Raw genomic sequence first — 22,317 nt, forward strand, 5'->3', positions numbered from 1 at the left:
CTGGTTCTTTTTCTGCGAGAAAAATTCCAAGTGGATTTCCGGAGAGGTGGCCCAGGACTCAAAGCGGGGTATCTGGCCGGGGTGGGGCTTTTGCATAATGTAAATGAAGCCCTCGGAGGGACGGCCCGGCGGGGTGTGGCCAAGGCTGCCGCCCCTGAAGCCCCCAGGCCGGCGGGAGCCTCGGAGGGGCCGGCGGAGGCCCGGGTGCGCTGCTCGGGCCGCTGGCAGAGGGCGCTCGCGGCACCCAGGCCACTTCTTTCAGCCTCTCGACGGGCCGCGGGGCGGAGCGAGTGGATCTCGCGAGATTCTCGCGCGGCTGGCGCCGGTGGCCAGCATGGCGGACTCGCAGTTGCTGCTCAAGCGCGGTCCTTTTCGCTCCACGTGGCTGCGTGCCCGCAAAACTCGGACACAGCTCGTTCTCAGCCGCCGGCCCCGCCGCCGGCTCGGGACCCTGCGCTGGTGCGGCCGGAGGCGCCTGCGGCGGCGGCTGCTGCAAGCCCAGGCAGCCGGCGCGGACTGGCGGGAGAGCGGCTGCCTGGTGCCGCGCGCGGCGACCCGGAGGCCCAAGACCGCGGCCCCGAGCCCGGCTCCGGCCGCAGCCCCCGCCCCGAGTGGCCCCGCGAGCCTCCCCATCCCGCCGGTGCGGCCGGCCGGCCCGGGCCGCGCGTTGGTGCTGCTGCCGCTCGAGCAGGTGGGTCCCGCCGGAGGAGCCGCAGCGCCGGGACTTGCGGGCTGGGAGAAGACCTTGCCCCATCTGCAGTTCTCCGGCCGCAGGTCGAGCGCATTCCTCCTGGCGGTGGTGCTGAGCAGGGGTAACTAGGACCCTGTTGTGGGATTCTAGGTCTTCAGAGCTGAGAGGGACTTCAGTAGTAGTAAATAATACTACCAGGTCACATTCACTGGGTGCTTAGAAAGTGCCAGGCTCTGTGTTCTCAGTGTTTGAGGTTTACGAACACTTTTAATACTCTTAGCTCTCTATGGAGTCATTACCGTTATTTCCGAAAATTTACGGACGAAGAAACTGAGCTATAGCTTAGGTAACTTACTAAAAGGTACACAGTAGAGGCAGAGCTAATATTCAAATCCAGGCAGGTCCTTTGCTCTTCCCTTGCTTGCACTGGATTTCCTCCAGTGCGAGAGGAAAGTGAAAACCCAGGAATGGGAGACACTTGGCTGGCGGGGGGCCTTGGTAGAGATAGGGATCCGTGAGAACAGCAGAGCCCAGTTCATGGGACCCCCTTGTTCTTCCTGTGTCTGGATACACCAGCCATCTCTGTAGCTGTCCTGGGATATGAAATTAGTTTAGAGGTATTAAGTACCTGATGGTCACCTAGTACAATGTATTGTTGCTTGGAAATTCCCTCCCCTTCGATATGTGAATAGCAATTAAGAGTTTCGAAAACTAAAAAAGAAAAAAAAAGGGGGGGTGTCTGGCTGGCTCAGTGGGTGGAGCATGCTGCTCTTGATCTCAATTTGTCACTTCCAGTCCCATCTCTGGCATAGAGTTTAGTTAAAAAAAAAAAAGTTTAGAAAATTTCAGTCTCTAGTAACAGAATTTGTAATGTTATGTTTTCCTTTCTTTGTTCTTCCTTGCTAGGGTTTTACTTTTAGTGGGATCTGTCGTGTGACTTGCCTCTATGGCCAAGTGCAGGTGTTTGGTTTTGCCATCAGCCAAGGCCAGCCTCCCCAAGATGTCTTTTCTACCTACACCCACTCTCGATTGACTATCAATGCAGTTCATTATTCCATGCCTGAGAAAAGCAAGAAGGAGATGAAAAGGGAAGCCCGAGCTTTGCTCAGATCTCATCTTAATCGGGGTAAGAAAAGTAACTGGATAATTTACTGAGGGTGTACTATAATGCTGTAATTTCTAGGTCCTTCCTATTGCCTAGACATTACACACTTTTCTGTGTTTATTTAAAGTGAAACTTGAGTGGAACTTGTTTTCACCATTTTACAGATGAGAAAAATGGCCTAAGACCACTCAGCTAACTATTGTGTAGCAAAAGCAAACCTGGATTGACTTCTCCAGCCAGGTGTGTTCCTGATATGCAGTGTGGTTTCCTAAAGAAGGCTCTCGAACATAATTCCTGCTCTCAAAAAGTTGACAGTTCAGCTGAAAAGAAGGTAGTCCTAAATGGTGTAGAATTTAGTGGAGTTACTATTTCTAAGGTAGTTTATTTTTCTTTTTACAGATGACAGATGTTGGTTGATGAAGAATTTTTCTCCTCTATGTTCCATTGTGATGCTAGAACAACTGAAAACCTCCACTGTGAACTTCTTAGTCAGCCATCCAGGTTTATCTTACGTTTTCGTACAAGAGGTAGGACTAGTTTTCATTCGGAGTTTTGCTAATTATTTTCACCAGAACAGTCACACGTCAGCTGGCTGTAGGATGCTCCCTTGGAAAATCAGTCTGTCTGTTGTGTTGTAGGTTGTACACAATGTCATATGGGTGCACAGTAAAATAGCGTAGAAAGGTGTATCATGAAAAATACTGTCTCCCCTTCCTCGTTAGTTTTATTCCCCAGTGAAAGCCATCCTTTCGTATTGTAGGTGATTAAATGCCTTTTGGAAATTGTACTTTATTTATTTATGTTTTTTCCAAAGATTTTTTTTTTTTTTTTTAATTTTAAGTACAATCTCCCCCTCAGCATGGGGCTTGAACTCACGACCCGAAGATCAAGAGTTGCATGCTCTACTGACTGAGCCAACCAGGTGCCCCGCCTGTTGGAATGTTTTAAATGGTTATCTTTTTATCTTGATTTATTAACTTGAGATAGTACAGATTTCCTCTATGAATATACTTCAGTGTACTTATAATTTCTCCCATCTCTCTCTTTCTTGCCTCCAAATTTTTGCTGACTGTGTTATTAATTTCTTAAAGTCAAGTTCTGTTGCTATAATTGTCCCCCACGAGCCATAAATTGAGCCTGATCTGCAGGATTATCAGGCTTATGGATGTGAGGTGTGGGGAAGAACCAAGGAATACACGCTTTTGGGTGCAGGGTGTTACTGAGATGGGGCACTGTGGGAGGAGCAGATTTATTTATTTATTATTTTTTTAAAGATTTTATTTATTTGACAGAGACATAGCGTAAGAGGGTACACAAGCAGGGGGAGTGGGAGAGGGAGAAGCAGGCTTCCCGCCGAGCAGGGAGCCCGAAGCGGGGCTCGATCCCAGGACCCTGGGATCATGACCTGAGCCGAAGGCAGACGCTTAACGACTGAGCCACCCAGGCGCCCTGGAGGAGCAGATTTAAATGTTCACCTTGACCTGCCTGTTAGACATTCCGTTGGAATGTTGGAATTCTGTTGGAATTTCAGCAGAATGGCCCAAAGGCTGAGAGGTGGGATAATAACACCAAGGGAGTTGATACAGAAAAACAAGGGGGTTCAAAGTCATGGCCCTTCAGCGCTACCAAGAAGAGGTCTGGATGAGGGAGCAGTAGAGACTGGGAAGTAGGGGTCAGTGATGTTGGAGAAAAACCAGGCGTGTGTGATCAGGAAGTCTTCAGAGGAGCTGGACAAAGAGCACAGGTCTGGTGCGGAGCCAGTAGCTGGGTGAGGGCTGTGGAGAAGGAAATGGGAAAGCTGTGTCACCAAGCCTTTGCCTCCTGCAAGTGAAGGTTCCAAACACGTTAATACTGTTTTCATTCATTTTTAGCTTTATTTTTTTTTCTGGGACTTCACCACCACTCTTTATATTCCTTATGCTCCTTCTTGGGTAACTTCCCTCCCCCACTGTGTTTTTATACGTTCTAGAGTTATTTTTTTCATACAAGACAGTGAACTTTATATGATCTCATTTTATAAGATATTCTTATGTTGGCCTCCATGATTGATAGTTGAGCACAGTATAGAGTTTTTTTCCTCAAAACCTTGAAGGCCTTGCTCCACTGTTCTCTAGAATCTAGAGTTGCTGATAGGAAGTCACACACCAGACTGATTGTTGTTCCTTTTATGATGTTTTTATCCTGGGGTTGATGAATTGAATGAGGAGGTGATCATGGATGGGTCTCTTCATTGATCTTCTTCACCACGGAAGCCTTGTTCCCTCGAGCCCCACCAGCTGCAGCAAGGGCCTGCTCTTCCATTCCTTGGGTTGGTTGGTGGCTTCCTGGTACTTCTGCAGAGCGCCCGCGGGCTTAGTGGGCCTGACTTCCACATTCTTTCAGCCCGGTCTGCATGTGCTCGTTGTCTTTTTACTTTATGTCTTTGGAGACGGCCTTGATTTTGTTCTAAAGCACCAACCTGTTCAACAGCTGTGGTCTCTTTTGAATTGTTCTTGTGGCAGTCGCTTTTTAAACTCGCACATGTTTTCCTTTCCTTCGGGGTCTCCTGCAGAGGTGATGGCAGCTTGGAAGTGCATGTGAGCCAGGAGGACAGGTACGGACGACTGAAGGAACAGCTGATGAGACTCACTGAAGGGATGGCTGTGGGGGTGAGAGGGTGGGCTTAGATCTACCTTTCATAGCTCACGACTGTTTGAGGCTTACTGATTTAAAACTGGAGGAAGAAACGTGCACTTGTGTTCATGTTTTCTTAAAACTTAAATTGTTCATTTCAGAGTCCAACCTTCCAGATTAACTCTGAACATTTAGCTCTGAGGTCTGTTGGCATTAGAAGAGAGAAGAAGAAAAACGGCCTTCGTTTGACAGAGAGTGCCTTGTCGGCCATGGAGGAGTTGGTCACCGTGTCCTGTGGTGAGTGATACCTGGGGGTGAAGGGAGCATTCATCCCCCAGGGCCTCAGAGGATCACGATTTACAGGTAGAGCCCTAACGAAGGTGGCTAATTTGAGGTTTCAATGTTTGTTTTGCCTCCAGAAGAAGTAGACGGCTGCCCTGTCATTCTTGTTTGTGGCTCTCAGGACGTCGGAAAGTCAACATTTAATAGGTACCTCATTAACCAGTTGTTAAATAGGTAAGAGTGTTTTTATTTTTGTTTAGATACGTTATTAGATTAGGGTCATGAAATAGGATTTTTGATTGAAGAAACTAGATGGGAATGCTTCTTGACTTCTCAGTAGAGATTATCTACAAGTCTATGCAACGCAGCTCAGCGGAGTGACGGCACTCTCTGTTAGGCTGTGTTTTGGAGTGAGGCACATCGGCCTCTCGGGGTGAACTGACCGTGCTTATCAGTGAGTGTGCAAGAGGAGTCACCTGGTGTCAGAATCTGTGTTTGTCCATACCCAGAGGTTCAGAGTAGGGAGCAATTTTGTTGTGTTTTAAAGATCAGATTTTAGGAAAGACAAAGTTGGAAAGACAAAGTTGTATCTATATTACGAATGGGTACTATGACCATTCCTGCATCACATTTTCTTTTTACTTTTTTTTTATGTTGATTGCCATCTTTGGAGCATTCTACCTAAAAGGCTGCATAGGGTGGATTGTGCCTGTGTATTGCATAAAGTCTGTAAGATCTGATTTATTCTTTTGACAGAGTAAAGGTAGTTGAGATTTTCCTTATTCCTTTCAAATTTTCAGTATTTCCTGCGTTGACTATTTGGAATGTGATCTGGGACAGACAGAATTTACGCCTCCAGGTTGCATTTCTTTACTTAATATTACAGAGCCAGTTCTAGGTATGTATTACACATTTCTTTGATGTCTTGGTTTTATAAAACAAATATAATGATCTTACAAAAAACTAAAAAAATGTAAGGGGCGTCTGGCTGGCTCAGTTGGTGGAGCATGCAGCTCTGGGATCGAGTCCCACATCAGGCTCCCTGCTCAGCGGAGAGCCTGCTTCTCCCTCTCCTTCTGCTGCTCCCCCTGCTTGTGCGCTCTCTCTCTCTCGCTATCTCTGTCAAATAAATAAATAAATAAATAAAATCTTAAAAAAAATAACAACGTATAATGATGTACACCAAGAAATTACATTGACATGATACTATTAGCCAATCCATGGATTTTATTCAAAATTCACTGGTTATCCTACTAATGTACTTTTTCTGGTTCAGACTCCAAACCAAAGTCCCATGTTGCCTTTTTTTTTTAATGGTAAAATATGCACAACATGATATTTACTGTTTTAACTGTCGATACGTGTACAATTCAGCGACATTAAGTGCACTCACGGTGTTCTATACCCTTCACCACTGCCTATATCCGAAACTTTTTCATCATTCCGACCTGAAACGGTGTTCCCATTAGAGAACACTTGCCCCTCCTGCTCTCCTTCCAGCCCCTGCTAACCTCTGTCCTAGTCTCTGTCCCTATGAATTTGCCTACTCCACATACCTCATGTAAGTGGAAACACTATTTGTCCTTCTTGTGTCTGTTTTGGGTTTTTTTTTATTAAGCATAACGGTTTTTCTAATTTTTGCTTATTTTTTTGTTTTTATTTCAATCCAGTTAACACAGTGTTATATTCGTTTCACATGTACAGTACTGTGATTCAGCACTTCCATGCATCACCCAGTGCTCATCACGACAATGCCCTCCTTCATCCCCATCACCTAATTTCCTCCATTCCTGGCACCCTCCAAACATAAGTGTTTTAAGATAGTCCATATTTTAGCAGATAATCAAAATTTATTTCCTTTTTGTGGGTGAGAATCATTCCATTGTATACATGGATCACGTTTTGTTGACGCGTTCAGCTGCTGATGGACAGTGGGATTCTTGCCACTTCTGGCTACTGGGAATAGTGCCGCTGTGAACATCAGCGTACAAATACCTGTGCAGGTCTCTGCTTTTAGTTTTTTCAGATGGACACTTGGAGGGGAATTTCCGGGGCGTGTGGTAACGCTGTGTTTAACCTTTTGAGAAACCGCCAGCCTGTTTTTTACAGTGGCTGCATTTTGCATCCCCATCCGCAGGGGCTCTCGCTTCTCCACATCTTGTCATCTTGATCACAGCCGTCCTGTCACGTGTGCACTGATAACTCACTGTGGCTTTGATTTGCCATTTCCCTGATGGCTGATGATGTTGAGCCTCTGTTCCTGTGCTTGTTGGCCTTTTATAGATCTTTGGAGAAATGTCTGTGAAGTCCTTCGCCCATTTTTTGAATTGCATTGTTACTGAGTTTTAGGAGTTCTTTGTATATGTTCTGAGTGTTAATCTCTTATCAGATAAATAATTTGCAAACATTTTTTCCCATCTTTTAAGTTTTCTTTCCGTTTTCTTGATGGTGTCCTTTGATACACAAAAGTTCTTAATTTTTATGAAATCCAGTTTCCTTTTCTTTTTTTTTCAGTTTATTTTTTCTTTTGTTGACATTCCCTTGATGTCATATCCACAAAGTTGCTAAGTCCAATGTCGTAAAGATTTTTTTCTAATGTTCTTGGAGTTTTGTAAGTTTTAGCTCTTACATTTAAGTCTTTGGTCCATTCTGAATTAATTTTTGTATATGATATAGGGAAAGCATCCAACATCATTTTTTTGCATGTGGATGTCTAGTTTTCCAATTATCATTTGTTGAAGACTGTCCTTTCCCCCGTGGAATGGTCTTGGCACCCTTGTGGAAAAGCATTTGATCATACATATGAGGGCCTGTTTCTGGGCCCTGTCTTTTATTTCATTGGCCTGTATGTCTGTCTTTATGCCAGTTCTGTGCTAATGGAGGAATGTGAGTGCTCCCAACTTCATTCTTTTTCAAGATGGTTTTGGCCATTTGGTACCCTTGCAATGCTGTATGAATCTGAGGATCAGCTTTTCCATTTCTACGAAAAAGGCTGTTGAATTTTGGTAGGGATTGCATTGATTGAATGTGTAGCTCACCTTGGGTGACATTGACATCTCAATAATGATAAATCTTCCTATACATGAACACAGGATGTCTTTCCAGTTTCTTAAGTCTTTTTAAATTTCTTTCAGCAACTTTTTTAAAGATTTTATTTATTTATTCATGAGAGACAGACAGGGAGGCAGAGGCCTCCCTCCATTGAGCAGGGAGCCCAATGCAGGACCCAGTCCAAGGACCCTGGGATCATGACCGAGCTGAAGGCAGACACTTAACCTACTGAGCCACCCAGGCGCCCCTCTTCTAGCAATATTTTGTGGTTTGCAGTGTGTAAGTCTTTCACTTGGTTAGATTAGTTCCTAAGGGTTGGATTCTTTCACTTACTACCATAATGGAATTGCTTTCCTAATTTCTTTTACAAATTGTTCACTATTAGTGTATAGAAACACATGATTTTTGTGTATTGACTGTGTAACCTGCAACTTTGCTGAATTCCCATATTAGCTCTAGTAGGTTTCTTGTGGATATTTTTGGATTTTCTAGATAGAAGATCATCATCTGTGAATAGAAATAGTTTCACTCTTCCTTTCCAGTCTGGATGCCTTTGATTTCTTTTTCTTGTCTCCTAGCGCTCTCAGGCTGGAACCTTCAGTACAGTGCTGAATAGAAGAAAACATTCCTTTCTTGTTCCTCACCTTAGAGGGAATGTTCTTCACCAGAAGTATGCTGTCACTTGCGGGTTTTTGTCGTTCCCCATCGTCAGGCTAAAGAAGCTGCCTTCTATTTCTAGTGTGTGGAACGTTTGTATCATGAAAGTGTTGGACTTTGTCAGGTGCTTTTTCTGCGTCTGTCGGGATACTTGTGTGATAATTCTGTTTAGTTGACTTTTAAGCAGATGATAGATCAGGTTGCTGGATTCGTTGTCGATTTAATCGACTTTTTGACAAAAATAGGTAGGGCATTCATACTGTTTTTATAGTTTTATCAAAACTGTTTGTTTAGATTTTGCTTTCTAGCTGGTTTCATTGTTCCTTCTTTTCTTTTACATTTTCCCTAGTCCATTTACTTTTCTTTTCCTTTTTCACACCTTGATATTTCAACAGGTGTTTCCCCAGACAAAGACGCATTATGATACGTAGTCATAATGCGGCCACCAAGTCAGGGTAGCAATTCGGCCCTGGTACTGTTCCCTCTTCTGTCCTCCAGCCACCTGCCCGGGCCCAGTGTGTATTTGCAAATCTTTAGTCTTCTCCAGTCTGGAGCATTCCCTCCAGCTTTTCTTATCTTTTATGACCTTGGCAGTTTGGAAGAGTACATTTATCGAATGTCCCTGTGGTTTGATTGAGATGTGGTGCTGTGTTCTCAGTGCATCATATCAACAAGCTGTCAGTTTGCCCTGTTACCAGAGAGGTTAACTCTGATCATTTGGTTAAGATAAGTGTTTGCCAGCGTTTTCCACTCTGCCTGTAATGAAGTGTGTTATTTCTTCTGGGGTGTGACTGTAGGCTCCCCTCAGTGGACAGAGCTAGGAAGTATATGCATGCTTAGACCCATACATGCACATACATGTGTATGTATGGGCATATGCATACGTATGTGTATGTGCACTGCATCTCTATCTCTTTCTATGTATGTTCCCTGTGTATTAAGAGCCACGAGTTTACTGCGATCATTCCGATTCCAGTCTGACAGCCCGGGTTTATTCTAGTTAGCCTTTCCCCTTCCATATTTATAAGTTTCTTTTTTTTTTTTTAAGATTTTATTTATTTATTTGACAGAGAGAGAGAGAGCACAAATAGGCAGAGTGGCAGGCAGAGGGAGAGGGAGAAGCAGGCTCCCCGCTGAGCACGGATCCCGATGCGGGGCTCAACCCCAGGACCCTGGGATCATGACCTGAGCCGAAGGCAGACACTTAACTGACTGAGCCACCCAGGCACCCCCATATTTATAAGTTTCATTTCTGATGATAAGAACTGTCTCTATGATTATTCTCCATGTATTTACATATTTACTCAGAGCCTTTGTATTTGTTCAGTCCCTCTGCTGTGCAGGCCACTTCTTCAGCTGTGGGCTGCCCCAAATCCCTGTACCCCACCCTTGAGGGGAGCCTCACCAGCCCTGTCCCAGGTGGCCTTGCACCAACCACATTAACCAAGGCCCTCGCCCTGCCAACTATTGGCATGTGATCCTGGTCACCAGCCTGCTGAGTGAGTTCCCAGCCCCAACCAGAGAGGGGAGTTGGCTCAGCCTTGACAGACCGGTGCTGCAGTTAGGAGCGTCTGCCCTGGAGTTGGCTCACCTGAGTTCAAGCCCAACTGATACTTACTCGCTGTGTGACCTTGGTCAAGTTAAAAATGGAGATAGTAACACTACCTACCTCATAGGGTTTTTATGAACATCAGAGACTACATGTGAAGTAGATGGGACATAGTAAGTGCTAGATTCCAGCAAGTGATTGCCCTTGTTCTTATTTGTCCTTTCATTAGAACGTCAACCCTATAAGGATGGGTGTTGCTTTGTTCACAGGTGTATCCTAAGTATCTAGAACAATGCTCAGAGTGTTACATGTGCTCAGTAAATGTTTGTTGAGTGAATGGTCATATTAGGACAGAATTGGGATTAACTATATGTAAAAATGAGCATGTCTTTGTATGAAGTTGAAAGCTTAGATTTCTTTTTTTTTTTTTTTTTTAAGATTTTATTTATTTAAGAGAGAGAGAGCATGAGCAGGGAAGCGAGGCAGAGGGAGAAGCAGACTCCCCACTGAGCAGGGAAGCCCGATGGGGGGCTCGATCCCAGGACGCTGGGATCATGACCTGAGCAGAAGGCAGACACTCAACCGACTGAGCCACCCAGATGCCTGGAAAGCTTAGATTTCTGAAAATGGGATACAACTATTCCTAGTGGTAGAATGGTCTGGTAGGATGGTCTTTGATTTCCTAAGGATCTTTGTCACTGGTGATGGCTGGAGAAAAACCCTCACCTCCTTTTAAATAGTCACAGATTCAAACTCTTACCTTTATCTTCCTAGGACCACCTTTCACCCACCAGAGGACACCACAGAAAATGGTATATTATGGGAAACCTTCTTGTAAAAACAACTATGAAAATTATATTGAGATAATAAAGTATGTGTTCAGCTCCTACAAGAAAGAGTCCCCTCTCATCGTCAACACAATGGGCTGGGTGTCAGGTAAGCCTGGGAAGGCACATCTGGCCGGAAAGGTGGGGCCATGTGAATAAGCTTTTGGCTTCAGGCAGTAAAGCTGGAGCCCAGTTTTTAGGAGATTTCTTCTTCGGGATCCTTTCTTTGTCTCAGAACAGCTGTGCCATGTTCTTGTAGGAGTGTGTCACTGTTTTAGTAGCGCACCAACTGCCCGTGTCCTCCTCCTCACAGACAAAGGGCTTTTGCTTCTCATCGATCTCATCCGGTTGCTGTCTCCCAGCCACGTCGTGCAGTTCAGTTCTGGCCGGAGTAAATACATGCCGAACCTGACCCCTGACTATGTGGATGATATGGACGGCCTGTACACCAAGAGCAAGTCCAGAGTCAGAGACAGAGGTTTCCAACTGGCAGAGTTTACAGAGAGTTTGGAATTTGCTGACGAAGAAAAGGACAGTCCAGTTGTGTTCACTGGACATAAGCTGATATGCGTCCAGTCGGACTTTGCGTTTAGGAAAACTCCGAGAAACAGGTAATTAAACTGTCATGGCTGGAGAATGAAGTTCTGTTCAGTTCAACAAGGACTTTTCCCTCAATTCCTTAAGAGGACTAAGTCTTCCACGAGTTTTTGAATCTGTCTCACAGCCGTATGTTCATGAAGGAGAATCTGTTCTTTTCTGAGCTGTTATTGTCCCAATGGAAACACAGACAACCTCTGACTTAAGATGGTGTGACTTTCAATTTTCCCACTTTACGTTGGTATTAAAGCAATACACGTTCGGTAGAAACTGTACTTTGAATTTTGGTCTTTTCCTGGGCAAGCACGATGCGGTATGACCCTCTGTCCTAATGCTGGGCTTCAGGTCAGCCCGGAGGGTGAGCCGTGGGTACAGACGCCATTCTGCGCCCATACAACGTAGGCTCTGTGTTAGGTGATTCTGCCGGGCTGGAGGCTAATGTGAGTGTCCTGAGCACGTTTAAAGTAGGCGAGGCTAAGCTGTGACGTGCCGTAGGCAAGGTGTCTTTTTTTCTTTCTTTTTTTTTTTTTTAATTTGACAGACACAGCGAGAGAGGGAACACAAACAGGGGGAGTGGGAAAGGAGAAGCAGCCTTCCTGCTGAGCAGGGATCCCAGGACCCTGGGATCATGACCTGAGCTGAAGGCAGACACTCAACGACTGAGCCATCCAGGCGCCCCTGGTAGGCGAGGTGTCTTAAAGGCATTTTCGACATCTGATATTTTCCCCTTTTTGTGGGTGAATGAAGATGGAACTCCATTGTAAATTGAGGAAGACCCGTATCCAGAGGTGGCCTTCAGCTCTGGTTGCCAAGAGCTTTTATTGAAGGAGAGTCTTTACATGTCATGTTTCTCCAGTGGGTTTATAGAAAGGGTCTGCAGATGTTAAGGTGGGAATGTGTGATCTCTCTACACGTAACCTGTGTAATGACCAATGGACTCTGTTTCTGAGGTTAAATCTCTATTTACTTCATTCTGATTTACTTTGCAGAGAGTCGCATAACAAAGTCCTTCGAGATCTGGCGGTGCTGGGTTACCTCGGCCAGCTGCAGCCCCCAGTGCCAAGACCCCTTTGTCCTCTGCACGGTCTCACGCCCTATCAGGTAACCGCCTTGGAGGAGGGATTCTCTGTGGTTGTAACGAGCCCTCGTGGGGCTTCCTGTGTGTGTTCTCCAGCCACTCTATGATGCTTCGCTCGTCCTATCCTTAGAACGGCCCTGGGGCGTAGGTTCTGTAGCTGCCTCAGTTTACAGACGGGAGGTCGAGTAATCTAGCTCGGGAGTCCGTGCTCCTAGCTGCTGTCCTGCATTGGGCACGACTGTGCTCCGTGCTGGTTATTATGATGTTCTGCCTGACCCCAGAGGTGGCACCGGGCAGTCCAGCTCCAGTGCTCCCACTCTTTAGCTGTGTGTGAGTCCATGTCTTACCTGGAGAAAGGAGGCTGTGCCAGACCTCAGAGGATGGTTGTATGGGCTCAGTGAGTGTTCGCAGTGGTTCCTGGCATCTGGGGACCACTCTTTTGTTATTGTTGTTGTTATTTTTTTAAAATGTAGGCTCCGTGACCAGCGTGGAAACCCAATGCCGGGCTTGAATTCACGACCCTGAGATCATGACCTGAGTTGAGATCAAGAGTCAGACACTTAACTGATTGCGCCCCCCGGAAACCACTCTTGAAAGCATTTCATACTATTGTCAAAAGTGGATTCTAGAGGCCCCTGGGTGGCTCAGTTGGTTAAGCGTCTGCCTTCGGCTCAAGTCATGGTCCCACGGTCCTGGGATTGCACCCCGCATCAGGCTCCCTGCTCAGCAGGGAACTTGCTTCTTCCACTCCCTCTCTTCCGCTCCCCCTGCTTGTGCTCTCTCACTCTTTCTCTCTCAAATAAATAAAATCTTTTTTTTTTTTTTTTTAAGATTTTACTTATTTATTTGACAGAGATAGACACAGAGGGAACACAAGCAGGGGGAGCGGGAGAGGGAGAAGCAGGCTCCCCGCTGAGCAGAGAGCCCGATGCGGGGCTCGATCCCAGGACCCCGGGATCATGACCCGAGCCGAAGGCAGATGCTTAACGACTGAGCCACCCAGGTGCCCCTAAATAAAATCTTTAAAAAAAAAAAGATGGATTCTAGCACCAGAGTATTTGCATCTTGGAATCCTAGCTCCTTAGAATTATTTTGGGAAGAAACCACCATGATATTAGAATTCCAGATGACAAAAGATTAAAATAGCAATAGGTGGCATTTCCTAAATGCTTACCCTCTGCTGTGCTCAGTTCTAAGCCTGTTAACTTCTTTACTCACAATGGCTTTGTTATTACCCCATTTTACAGATACTAGAACTGAGGTCAGGGACACTGAGTCAGCTTGCCCGAGGTGGCTAGTAAAAGTTTGGGCTGGGACTGGAGCCCAGAGTATTCACCCTCTGCTGTCCATACTAAGCACTCTCTGTGTGCTGGGCGTTCTGCTAAGCACTTGAGATGGAACAGCTCAATGGATTCGTGGCAGCCCAGTGAGAGAGAGGCTCTTTCATTCCCTGTTTACAGCTTTGGCGACGGGCACAGGCAGGTGGAGACCCTGGCCTGCGGTCACACTCCGGAGGCACTCCTGAGGCAGGAGCAGTGGGGCTGGCCAACGAGGACGTGTCTCCCAGGCCTGATGGTGAGATATCTCCTGGAGAATCTCAGGCAGTTAGTTGAATGAACTTTTGGTCAATGGGGTCATTTACTCAGAGATGCTCTACAGTGGAACTTGAAGCTTATCTATCAGTAATTGCATCTGCCTTTTGCTATTTCAAATTTGGTTTTGGGATCTAAACAGTATAACGAAATACTTTTGTACTTTACAAATCGGGAATTACCCAGAGAGTTACACGTTAAAGGTAGTTACAACTGACCTTTAAACAACATCAGTTTCAATTGCATGGGTCCACTTATATGCAGGGTTTTTCTTGATAAATACAGTCAGTCCAGTGTTGTAAATGTATTCTTCCCTGTAATTTTTTAAATAACATTTTTTTTCTCCAGCACACTTTATCATGAGAATATAGTATATAATACACTCAACACACAAAGTATGTGTTAATTGACTGTTATGTTATTGGGAAGGCTTCTGATCAACAGGAGGCTCTTAGTAGTTAAGTTATTTTGGGGGGGTGTGGCCAGAAGTTATTTGTTGATCTGTGACTGCATGGGGTGGGGGGTTAGTGCCTCTAGCCCCTGTGTTGTTCAAGGCTCCACTGTATTTATCTTGTGCTCCTGGAGTTCAATCCATTTTTCTTAATTCAGTATGTTACATAGAGAATAGATGGAGGCTTTTTTCCACTGAATGGAGGTTTGCTTTCTGACATTAGGAGACCTCTCAGCGAGTGGGGTTTTCTCAGTCCCCCCTGACTTTAACGCATTTAGGATATCTTCAGATTTGTGTCTTAATGTGTCTCTTTAGATAAGAAAGTTCCAGGCATCAGTTTGGATTTCTAGCAAGTGTTGGCTGGCGAAGAACTTTGTATGAATTTCTTAGGTACTCTGTATTAAAGTAGTGAAACACTGACCAGTGTTTGTTAGCATTTCTGTTTAGATACTTTTTGGTGGGCAGTTTGGCCAATATAACTTCAGATACCTGCCTAGTCAACTTGTAAAAATTAAAAGTAGCGTTTCCAGTAGAATTAATAGAGGGAGGTGCACATTTATTTTCCAGGTCCCTTTCAATGCGGTTGCACTCCGGATTATTCATGCTGATGTCGCTCCTACCCATATATTATACGCTGTGAATGCCAGCTGGGTTGGTCTTTGCAAGATCCTGGATGATGTCAGAGGATACGCAAATGGTCCCATCCTACTCGCCCAGACTCCAATCTGTGATTGTTTGGGGTTTGGTGAGTGAAAGTAAAACATGTCTATATACCTACTGAAATCAATCCCCTTCTCCAACTGTATGTGGCTGGTCTTGACCTTGGATCTCTCTCTCGGCTGGAGTGGTCAGAGTGTCTCTGGCTTCTAGACAGTGTGCCTGGGGGCTGGTGGGCAGGAAAGAAGCAGCATTTTCTCTGCTTCTCCTGCCAAGATTCCTGAGGGCCTGGTCATGGCCTTCTTGTCACTTGACATGTTTTCCCTAGGCCATCTGTCCATCTGCTAGGGCCCTCCATCCATCTTTAGGCTGACTTCCCACAGGATCTCTGTAGCACGACTGTGTGTCTGAACTCCAAGCCCAGCTCGCTTCTCCACTTGGGTATCTCACCGGCATCTGAGACTTAGGTCCGAGACTGAGGTCCTAATTTTCTCCCCAAATCCCCTCCACCCTGCACCATCTCCTGTTCCCAGGCCTGTGAGGAGTCCTTGGAAGATTCACTCTGGTGTTCACGCCAGACCTTTGGGTCTACCTTGGCACCCCCTTGCCTTCATTCAACACATCCGACCCCCTAGCAGGGGTGGTAGCTTGTTTCCGAAACCTGTCTGATTTCTCTGTCTCATCTCTTCTTACTCTGCCAGTCAGGGCCACCGTTTCTGTGCTGGGCTTGGCACCTTCGGATGATCTGAGGACAGATGTATGTCACGTTCTGGTGCCCCCATCACTCAGGCCCAGGACCATTGGCCTGGCCGTGTTTGGGCCCTTCCTCCTTCGCCAAGCCTACCTCACGTGATTGTCCCCCTGGCTCATTGAGGTCAATAAATGTCAGGGTTTGTTTCTGGAAGGGTGCTGGACCTATGTAACCAAAAATTAGCAAAACTCTTAGGTAATCAAATACACGTTTCTGAGTTCGACAATACTACTTCAGAAACTGTGTCACCTGGTACAGACCGTGAAGAAGGAGTTGAGGACGGGGAAGGATTGAGTCGTTCACGTGTTCCGCACGGTGGCTTTTCTTCCTGGCCTGGGTGTGCCTGACTTGAGACAGTCTAGGACTTTGGCCACTTTGGTTGCTCACGGCTGAACAAGGGGAAGGGTTCCAAGAGATGGGAGATTTGACGAGTCTTGACCAAGAGTAGTCAAGTTCTCCCATCTCTTGAAACTTTATATTTTCAAAGCAAAACACAGTTGAAATTGAAATTCTTATTTTAAAAGCCATTCTACAATTCTCAGTGGTAGGGAGGTATAATATCTTCCAGAAAGGATTATTTGTGTGTGTTTTGTGTCTTCAAGGAATTTGTAGAGGGATCGATATGGAGAAGAGGCTTTACCACATCCTCACTCCTGTGCCCCCGGAGGAGCTAAGAAATGTGAATTGTCTGCTGGTCGGAGCCATTTCCATTCCACAGTGTGTCTTCAAGAGCCAAGTGAGTGCCACTCCCAGGGGCAGCCCTGGGGGTAGCCAGAGAGCGTCATGGGGACAGGTTATTGTGCGGGAACTCCACACTTTGTTGGAGAGGCTGAACAAGGCAAATGGAGTGTTTGGGTGGTCTCAGAGGCCCATGGCCATGAATTGCCATCATTCGTGGCCAGGAGCCCCGTGGTAGAGCCATTATCCCAGAAGTAGGTTATGGGAGGGGAGAACAGAGGTGGTCTCCCCAGGATGACTCCTTCCTGACGCCGGTCTGTGGGTGCACCTGTGAGAAGGTCACGGGAAGGTCATGTTGGCTGAGGACATCTGTGTGGTGGCGTGGGGAGGCAGTGGATGTTCTCCCCTCTTAGCTGCTTAACTTGTTTGAGAGAGAGGCGCAGCCACGCCTCCCCCTCACACTCTTGTGCTGGTCGATGTGTTTGTGCAGTTGAATTGGACAGAAAGGCGGCAGTCACCTTTGTACCTGGGCCGTTGGGTCAAGTGGACCCTCTGCAGGAAGGGGGACCAGAGGTCTTAGGAGTGCAAGGACCTCACTCAGACTCTCCCTTTTCACAGTATTTTCTGGGGAAGAAATGAAATGCTGCAAACTCTAATTGGCAGTATTTGGGGTGTTTCCATACGTTTTCTTCATGTTTCTGTTTCAGCATGGGCTCGAAGGGACAATACCTTACATCACCACAGATTATAACTTTAAACTTCCTGGAGCATCAGAGAAAATTGGAGCAAGAGAAACCGAGGAGACACGTGAAGAGAAAGTACACCCAAAACCCAAACTCTATCGAAAGATAAACTGATACTGACGTCATAGTAAGGGAAGGAGCTTTTACCGGAAAACTGGACTCCGTCTCCAGCCTGAAGTCAGACTGATGGCGATGGCAGGGAATGGTGCACTTAGGTTGCAAACAGTGTTTCTTGTGTAACTCGTGGATCTAGAGTCAGTTTAACTCTTTTGAAAGCTCCATGACCTAGAGTTTTGCCCTAGTGTCCTGTATGCTTCTTCATACTTACTGTTTTATTTTCTAAAGGGTTAAAGCTTCAGGGAGAAGTTTGTACACCATTAAAACAGAGAGAACACTGTTGATTCCTCACAAAGCTCTTCAAAGACCTGGTTGTTGGAATCTGAATAAAAATAGGGAAACTGGGGCCACAAAAATCTACCAAAGAGGAAGGAGGGCCGGCCAGCGGGCTCGCAAGCATAACAGGATGTGGGGGCTCCCCTGGTCCTCGCCCATCGATGACAGACAGGCAGGAGGTCCCAGCAGCAGGGTCTGCCTGTGGACGGTCACTGCCGGGGGTCATGCTCATCCCTTGCTTATCTGATGCCGTCCATACACACTTTCATTCCCATGGTCCAGTGTTCAAAGATCACGTTCGGTCTATTCAGTGTAATCAAGGTTTCATAGATAAAACGTTTGGACTCAAGAGCCATTCGTTTTTTGGGTTTTTTTCATCTGATGACTTTATGCTGAAAGAATTGCTCTCAAATCCAGGAAACCTTTCCTGTGGTCTCTTTAGAATGAGCTCTGTCCTAATTGACTTCTCACCTGAGACCAAGGACACGCTGTGGGCAGCGCTGGACACCAGGCTGTTTGGAAGAAGGACCAGCAGAGCAACGCCTGGAAAGCCCCATCTTGCCTTTTATGGCTGGACCAGAACTTGCACCTGCAGATGAGTCTGCCATTTAGCGCTTTCTCCAAGGGGGGACAGGAGGCCGGTGATGATGCTGTTCTTCCGGATGGCTTTGGGGGAAATGATGGAAACCCATTGTTTGTCTTCTCCCTGGTTGTCACAATTCTTGATCCTCCAGGGTCAGAAGTGATTTTGGTAACCAAGGATATCAGGTGGGGTCACGTCATTTGTGCGTTTAAATCTGTGAGAGTCTTACTGAGGTAGCATTTCAAACTCATGGATTCAGCTTCCTACAGATTATGTGGAAGGCTGGTTATTCGGATGTGGGTTTTAACGTCTCTTCATTTAAACTGTCGGTTTTTGTCCTGATTCTTCTGGTGGCCCCTCAGCATCTCAGACCCACGCTTACACGTCCTCCCTGGAACTCTGCCACCCCCCAGGGTTGGTTTTGATTCCCTAGAGACTGTTTAAGGTCTAACTTCGTTGCGTCTTATTTATATCTAAATTTACCTTGTGCATGTTTTCTGTCTTGGTCTTGCCAAGAATTTTGACAATCTGCCATCATCAGCGATACTCAGTCTAGGTCCCGGGCGGCAGGTCTCAGGAGGAATGAAAGCAGTGCCCCAGCATTCCGTTCCATGCAGGCTTGCCTTGGGCCTATGTCCTGCTCTCTTGAGGGCCATGCGTGTGGAGGAGGCAGGCATTGCCACTAGAGGGAGCTGCCAGCCGTTGGTCTGGAGGGCTGCCTGGGATTTCCTGAGGGCTCAGGCATCCTGGAGACTTGGCTCTGTGGCCAGCTCAGGGGCCCTGGTCAGACGCGCAGCCGTGCCATCCCCCCTGGATGTCTGTCCCTGTGATTGTCGACATCAGCAGCTGGGGCTTTTTGTCATTTCTGTCATCCTTTGGTTCAGAATATGGTGGTAAGTTCTACACTTGAGTTATTCTTAACAAAAACTCAATCTCGTGTGTGTGTGTGTGTGTGCGTGTGATTTCCAAAGTAGCCCGTGCTTATTTTAAGAAAAAGAAATAACATGACTTAGAACTTGAAACCCTAGTTGCTGATTTTGTGGTTCTTTAAAGCCAGTTCTTTAGAAGAGATTCCTTTAAGGAAAGATAGATGTGAAAATAAATGACAAGATTCTTGGATTCTGGGGTTTTAGTTCGTAAACAAAGGTCAGTTCCCAGCTGTCCTCTGTTGGGCCTGGGGGCAGGAAGTGGCAGACCCTCGAAAGCATGGCCTGGAAACGAGAAGGGGGAGAAGGATGGTTGAGCGGGCCCTTCAGGTGCCGTCACTGTCTGAGAAGTCGGTCTGGGAGAGGCCTGGCCCGGGACCCCTGGGACAGGTGGCTGCCTCCATGCCACACCTGGGATTTCTGCCCCGTGGGGGGTGAGTGCCTCGAGATGCAGGCCCAGGTTCCTTTCCTTGTGCCAGATGGTGGTGTTTTTTTGTTTTAATTGTCTAATTGGTAGTTTTATCCCTCAGGTTTGGATGTGGCAATATAGTGATTAAGGCAGTAGGCTTTGATATTAGAGCTCTGAGTTGGAATCCTGAGGGGCCCTGGTCAGCCGTGTGACTTTGCGGGAGACACTCGACCTCATCCTGTTGGCGTCTTCAAGATGGGCTGGTGGCCGTTCCTCGGGGTGCCTGGTGGGGGGTACACGAGGCTTGTCTGCACGTGGCGGGCAGTACCCCGAGAAGGCAGGGACCAAGATTGTATTCCTCACAGTCACATTGGGACGAAGAAGAAACTAAATGTTTAAATCCACAGCCGTCTTTCCCATCCTGCCTCTGGGCACGGTTCCCTTCAGGCATGTTGCAGCCCAGTGTGCTGTTGTCAGAGCTCTGGGGGGTCGGTTCCAGGTCTGCCGTTAGTCCCCGTTCCTGGCAGTTCTTCAGAAACCCCCGCATAACTGCTTTTAAAGTTGTACGAACAGTTCGCACGTGTAGAAAGTGACTTTCGGTCGCCACCACGTAGGTAATCACTGTTCTTGACATGACACAGTCTTGTCTGGTGTTGCTCTGAGTGGTGTGTGTGTGTGTGTGTGTGTGTGTGTGTGTGCGTGCTATAAAATCGGTGTCCTGCCGCATGTGTGGTTTTTTAATCCTGCTCTTTTCACTTAACTCATGAACTTCTATATCATTAAATATTTTTGAGAACATGAATTTAATTGTGTAATTTTGTTACATATATAGATAGACCATTTTATTCCAGGAAGTTATTTAAACACATAGGAGAAATTATGGCAAAAACTTTGGGGAAAATAAAGCATTGGAAGGTGGAATCTGGGTGCCAGAGTGGGGAAGACAGGAAACCTCAGCAAATGCCTGTGCTCTTTTCCATTTCAGTACTTTTTTTAAAGATTTATTTATTACTTTGGGCGGGGGGACTGTGAGCGTGAATGGGGGGAGAGGCAGAGGGGGAGAGAGAGAATCCTCAAGCAGGCTCCCCGCTGAGCATGGCGCCCGACACAGGACTCATCCCACAACTCCAAGATCATGACCTGAGCCAAAACCAAGCGTCGGACGCTCAACTGACTGAGCCACCCAGGCGCCCCTCCATTTCAGTGTTGAGTGCGGTGGGAGTTTAATTTTGGGCCCAAGGATGTAAGTTAAGAGAAAATGCGTTGTCTTTTCTGTACCATCTTTGAGAGTGTGTTAGAAAGAAGAGTTTTGCTGTCGGAGAAGTTCGAATTAAAAGAGGAGAACCAGCCTGGGGCCTTGCCTGTCGCTGCCTCAGCAAGTGCGTGCTCAGCAGCCCCGTCCTCGCTCTCCCCGCGCTGGCCCGGCGGAGGGAGCGAGCCTTGGCCGACCAGGCGAGCCTGAGCGGCGGCTAAAATAAATACAGGGGCCGCCTGTCCTGTAAGGGGCCTCTTCAGAAACGCTTTGCTAAGTGGAAAGATTTCCAAGGCTTGGCCAGGGGAAGAGTGGGGCAGAGGGTGGCTGGAGGGCAGTCTGAAAAACCCACTTGGAGGCGAGGGGCAGCAGGTCCATCTGGGAATGCTGGGAGCTGAGTAAGCAAAGTCTTGGGAGTCAGCAAACAACTGAGCCCAGCTGCCAGGCAGACAATGGGTTGGGCCGGCCTGGGAAGCCAAGGGTTGCCATGGCGATGGGCCCTGATGCCTCCACCCTGGTGCTCAGCGGACTGTGGCTTGGAAGGTCTCTGGGCTGTGAATGTCTTTCGGGCAGGGAGAAGCCACCAAACTGGCAAGGAGGCCAGCCTCAGGGAGCTGCTGCTGGCCATTGGGATTGCAGAGACAAGGGTCTTCGTGGAGTTGCCCTCCAGGAAAGGAGGAAGGCCCCGCCAAGGCAGCCAGGACCATTCGAAGTCTGTTCCAAGAAGCAAATGGGTACTTGGGAACGGAAAATTCACGGGGAGGAAACCACCAGCAAGGAAACAGTGCGAACCATGGCCACAAAGTCCATACGTTAAAATAGACGGCGCCCAGGGGGCCTGCATCGGAGGCGAAGCAACTTGGCAGGGCTGAGAGCGCCCTGGTTTTCTGTGCAGACGATTCAGCTGGAGAAATTCAGCCTGGAGCTGAGTCTGGGAGAAGCCGCCTGGTGTTGGGTCCGTAGCTGGGCAGAGGGGCCTCTAGAGACCTGTGGCTCTAGCATGTGGCTTGAGGGCCAGGCCAGGCGCCAGCACGCCCAAGGGCAAAGCATGAATTCAGTCTCGACACGATGTGGGCCCCCACCTCCCGGCTGGCTCAGCCTCTGTCCAGGAGCCGTTTTCTGAGTGTTTGCTGCTGCTTTGTCCAAAAAGGAGGGTTGACAACCCAGAGTGAGAATAGGGAGGCTTTGCAGGTCTCAGAAGGGCCACCAAGCCCCACGCTTGCAGAATTAGTCTGAGCCCTGGAAGAAGCTCTCCAGGCCGGGCGTGTTTGTCCTTGTTAATTGGTAAGGTAATGAACTGAGAACATGGAAGGCAAGGGTTGCCCAGCCCAGCGAGTTTTAGCCGTCCGCTCCGATTTATGTGTGCAGATGACGTCCTGTCTTCTGAAAAGGCAGAAGTGGGAGGCTTTTCGTCTCTGCCATCCAACTCCTG

At 47.3% G+C, this 22,317-nt stretch overlaps 1 protein-coding gene across 1 annotated transcript; it reads left to right on the forward strand.

Moving 5' to 3' along the window:
* Window positions 1-334: 334 nt before the first annotated feature.
* NOL9 (nucleolar protein 9) lies at window positions 335-20,417 on the forward strand. Its single transcript, XM_032394730.1, has 12 exons — window positions 335-691; window positions 1,598-1,817; window positions 2,196-2,323; window positions 4,571-4,706; window positions 4,829-4,925; window positions 5,492-5,589; window positions 10,723-10,884; window positions 11,089-11,386; window positions 12,362-12,473; window positions 15,061-15,238; window positions 16,504-16,637; window positions 17,287-20,417. Exons 1-12 carry the CDS (start codon window positions 335-337, stop codon window positions 17,434-17,436), a joined length of 2,070 nt encoding a protein of 689 aa, XP_032250621.1. The 3' UTR covers window positions 17,437-20,417.
* Window positions 20,418-22,317: the final 1,900 nt, after the last annotated feature.

The sequence above is a fragment of the Phoca vitulina genome, unplaced genomic scaffold (assembly GCF_004348235.1).
Source record: "Phoca vitulina isolate PV1807 unplaced genomic scaffold, GSC_HSeal_1.0 scaffold2, whole genome shotgun sequence".
Taxonomy (NCBI): Eukaryota; Metazoa; Chordata; class Mammalia; order Carnivora; family Phocidae; genus Phoca; species Phoca vitulina.

Bases quoted from the DNA above. Each gene is read 5' to 3' on its own strand.
- NOL9 (XM_032394730.1), top strand. From the start codon at position 335: ATGGCGGACTCGCAGTTGCTGCTCAAGCGCGGTCCTTTTCGCTCCACG. The intron at 4,707-4,828 runs GTGAGTGATACC...TTTTGCCTCCAG, and splicing joins GTTGGTCACCGTGTCCTGTG to AAGAAGTAGACGGCTGCCCT. The intron at 5,590-10,722 runs GTATGTATTACA...TTATCTTCCTAG, and splicing joins TATTACAGAGCCAGTTCTAG to GACCACCTTTCACCCACCAG.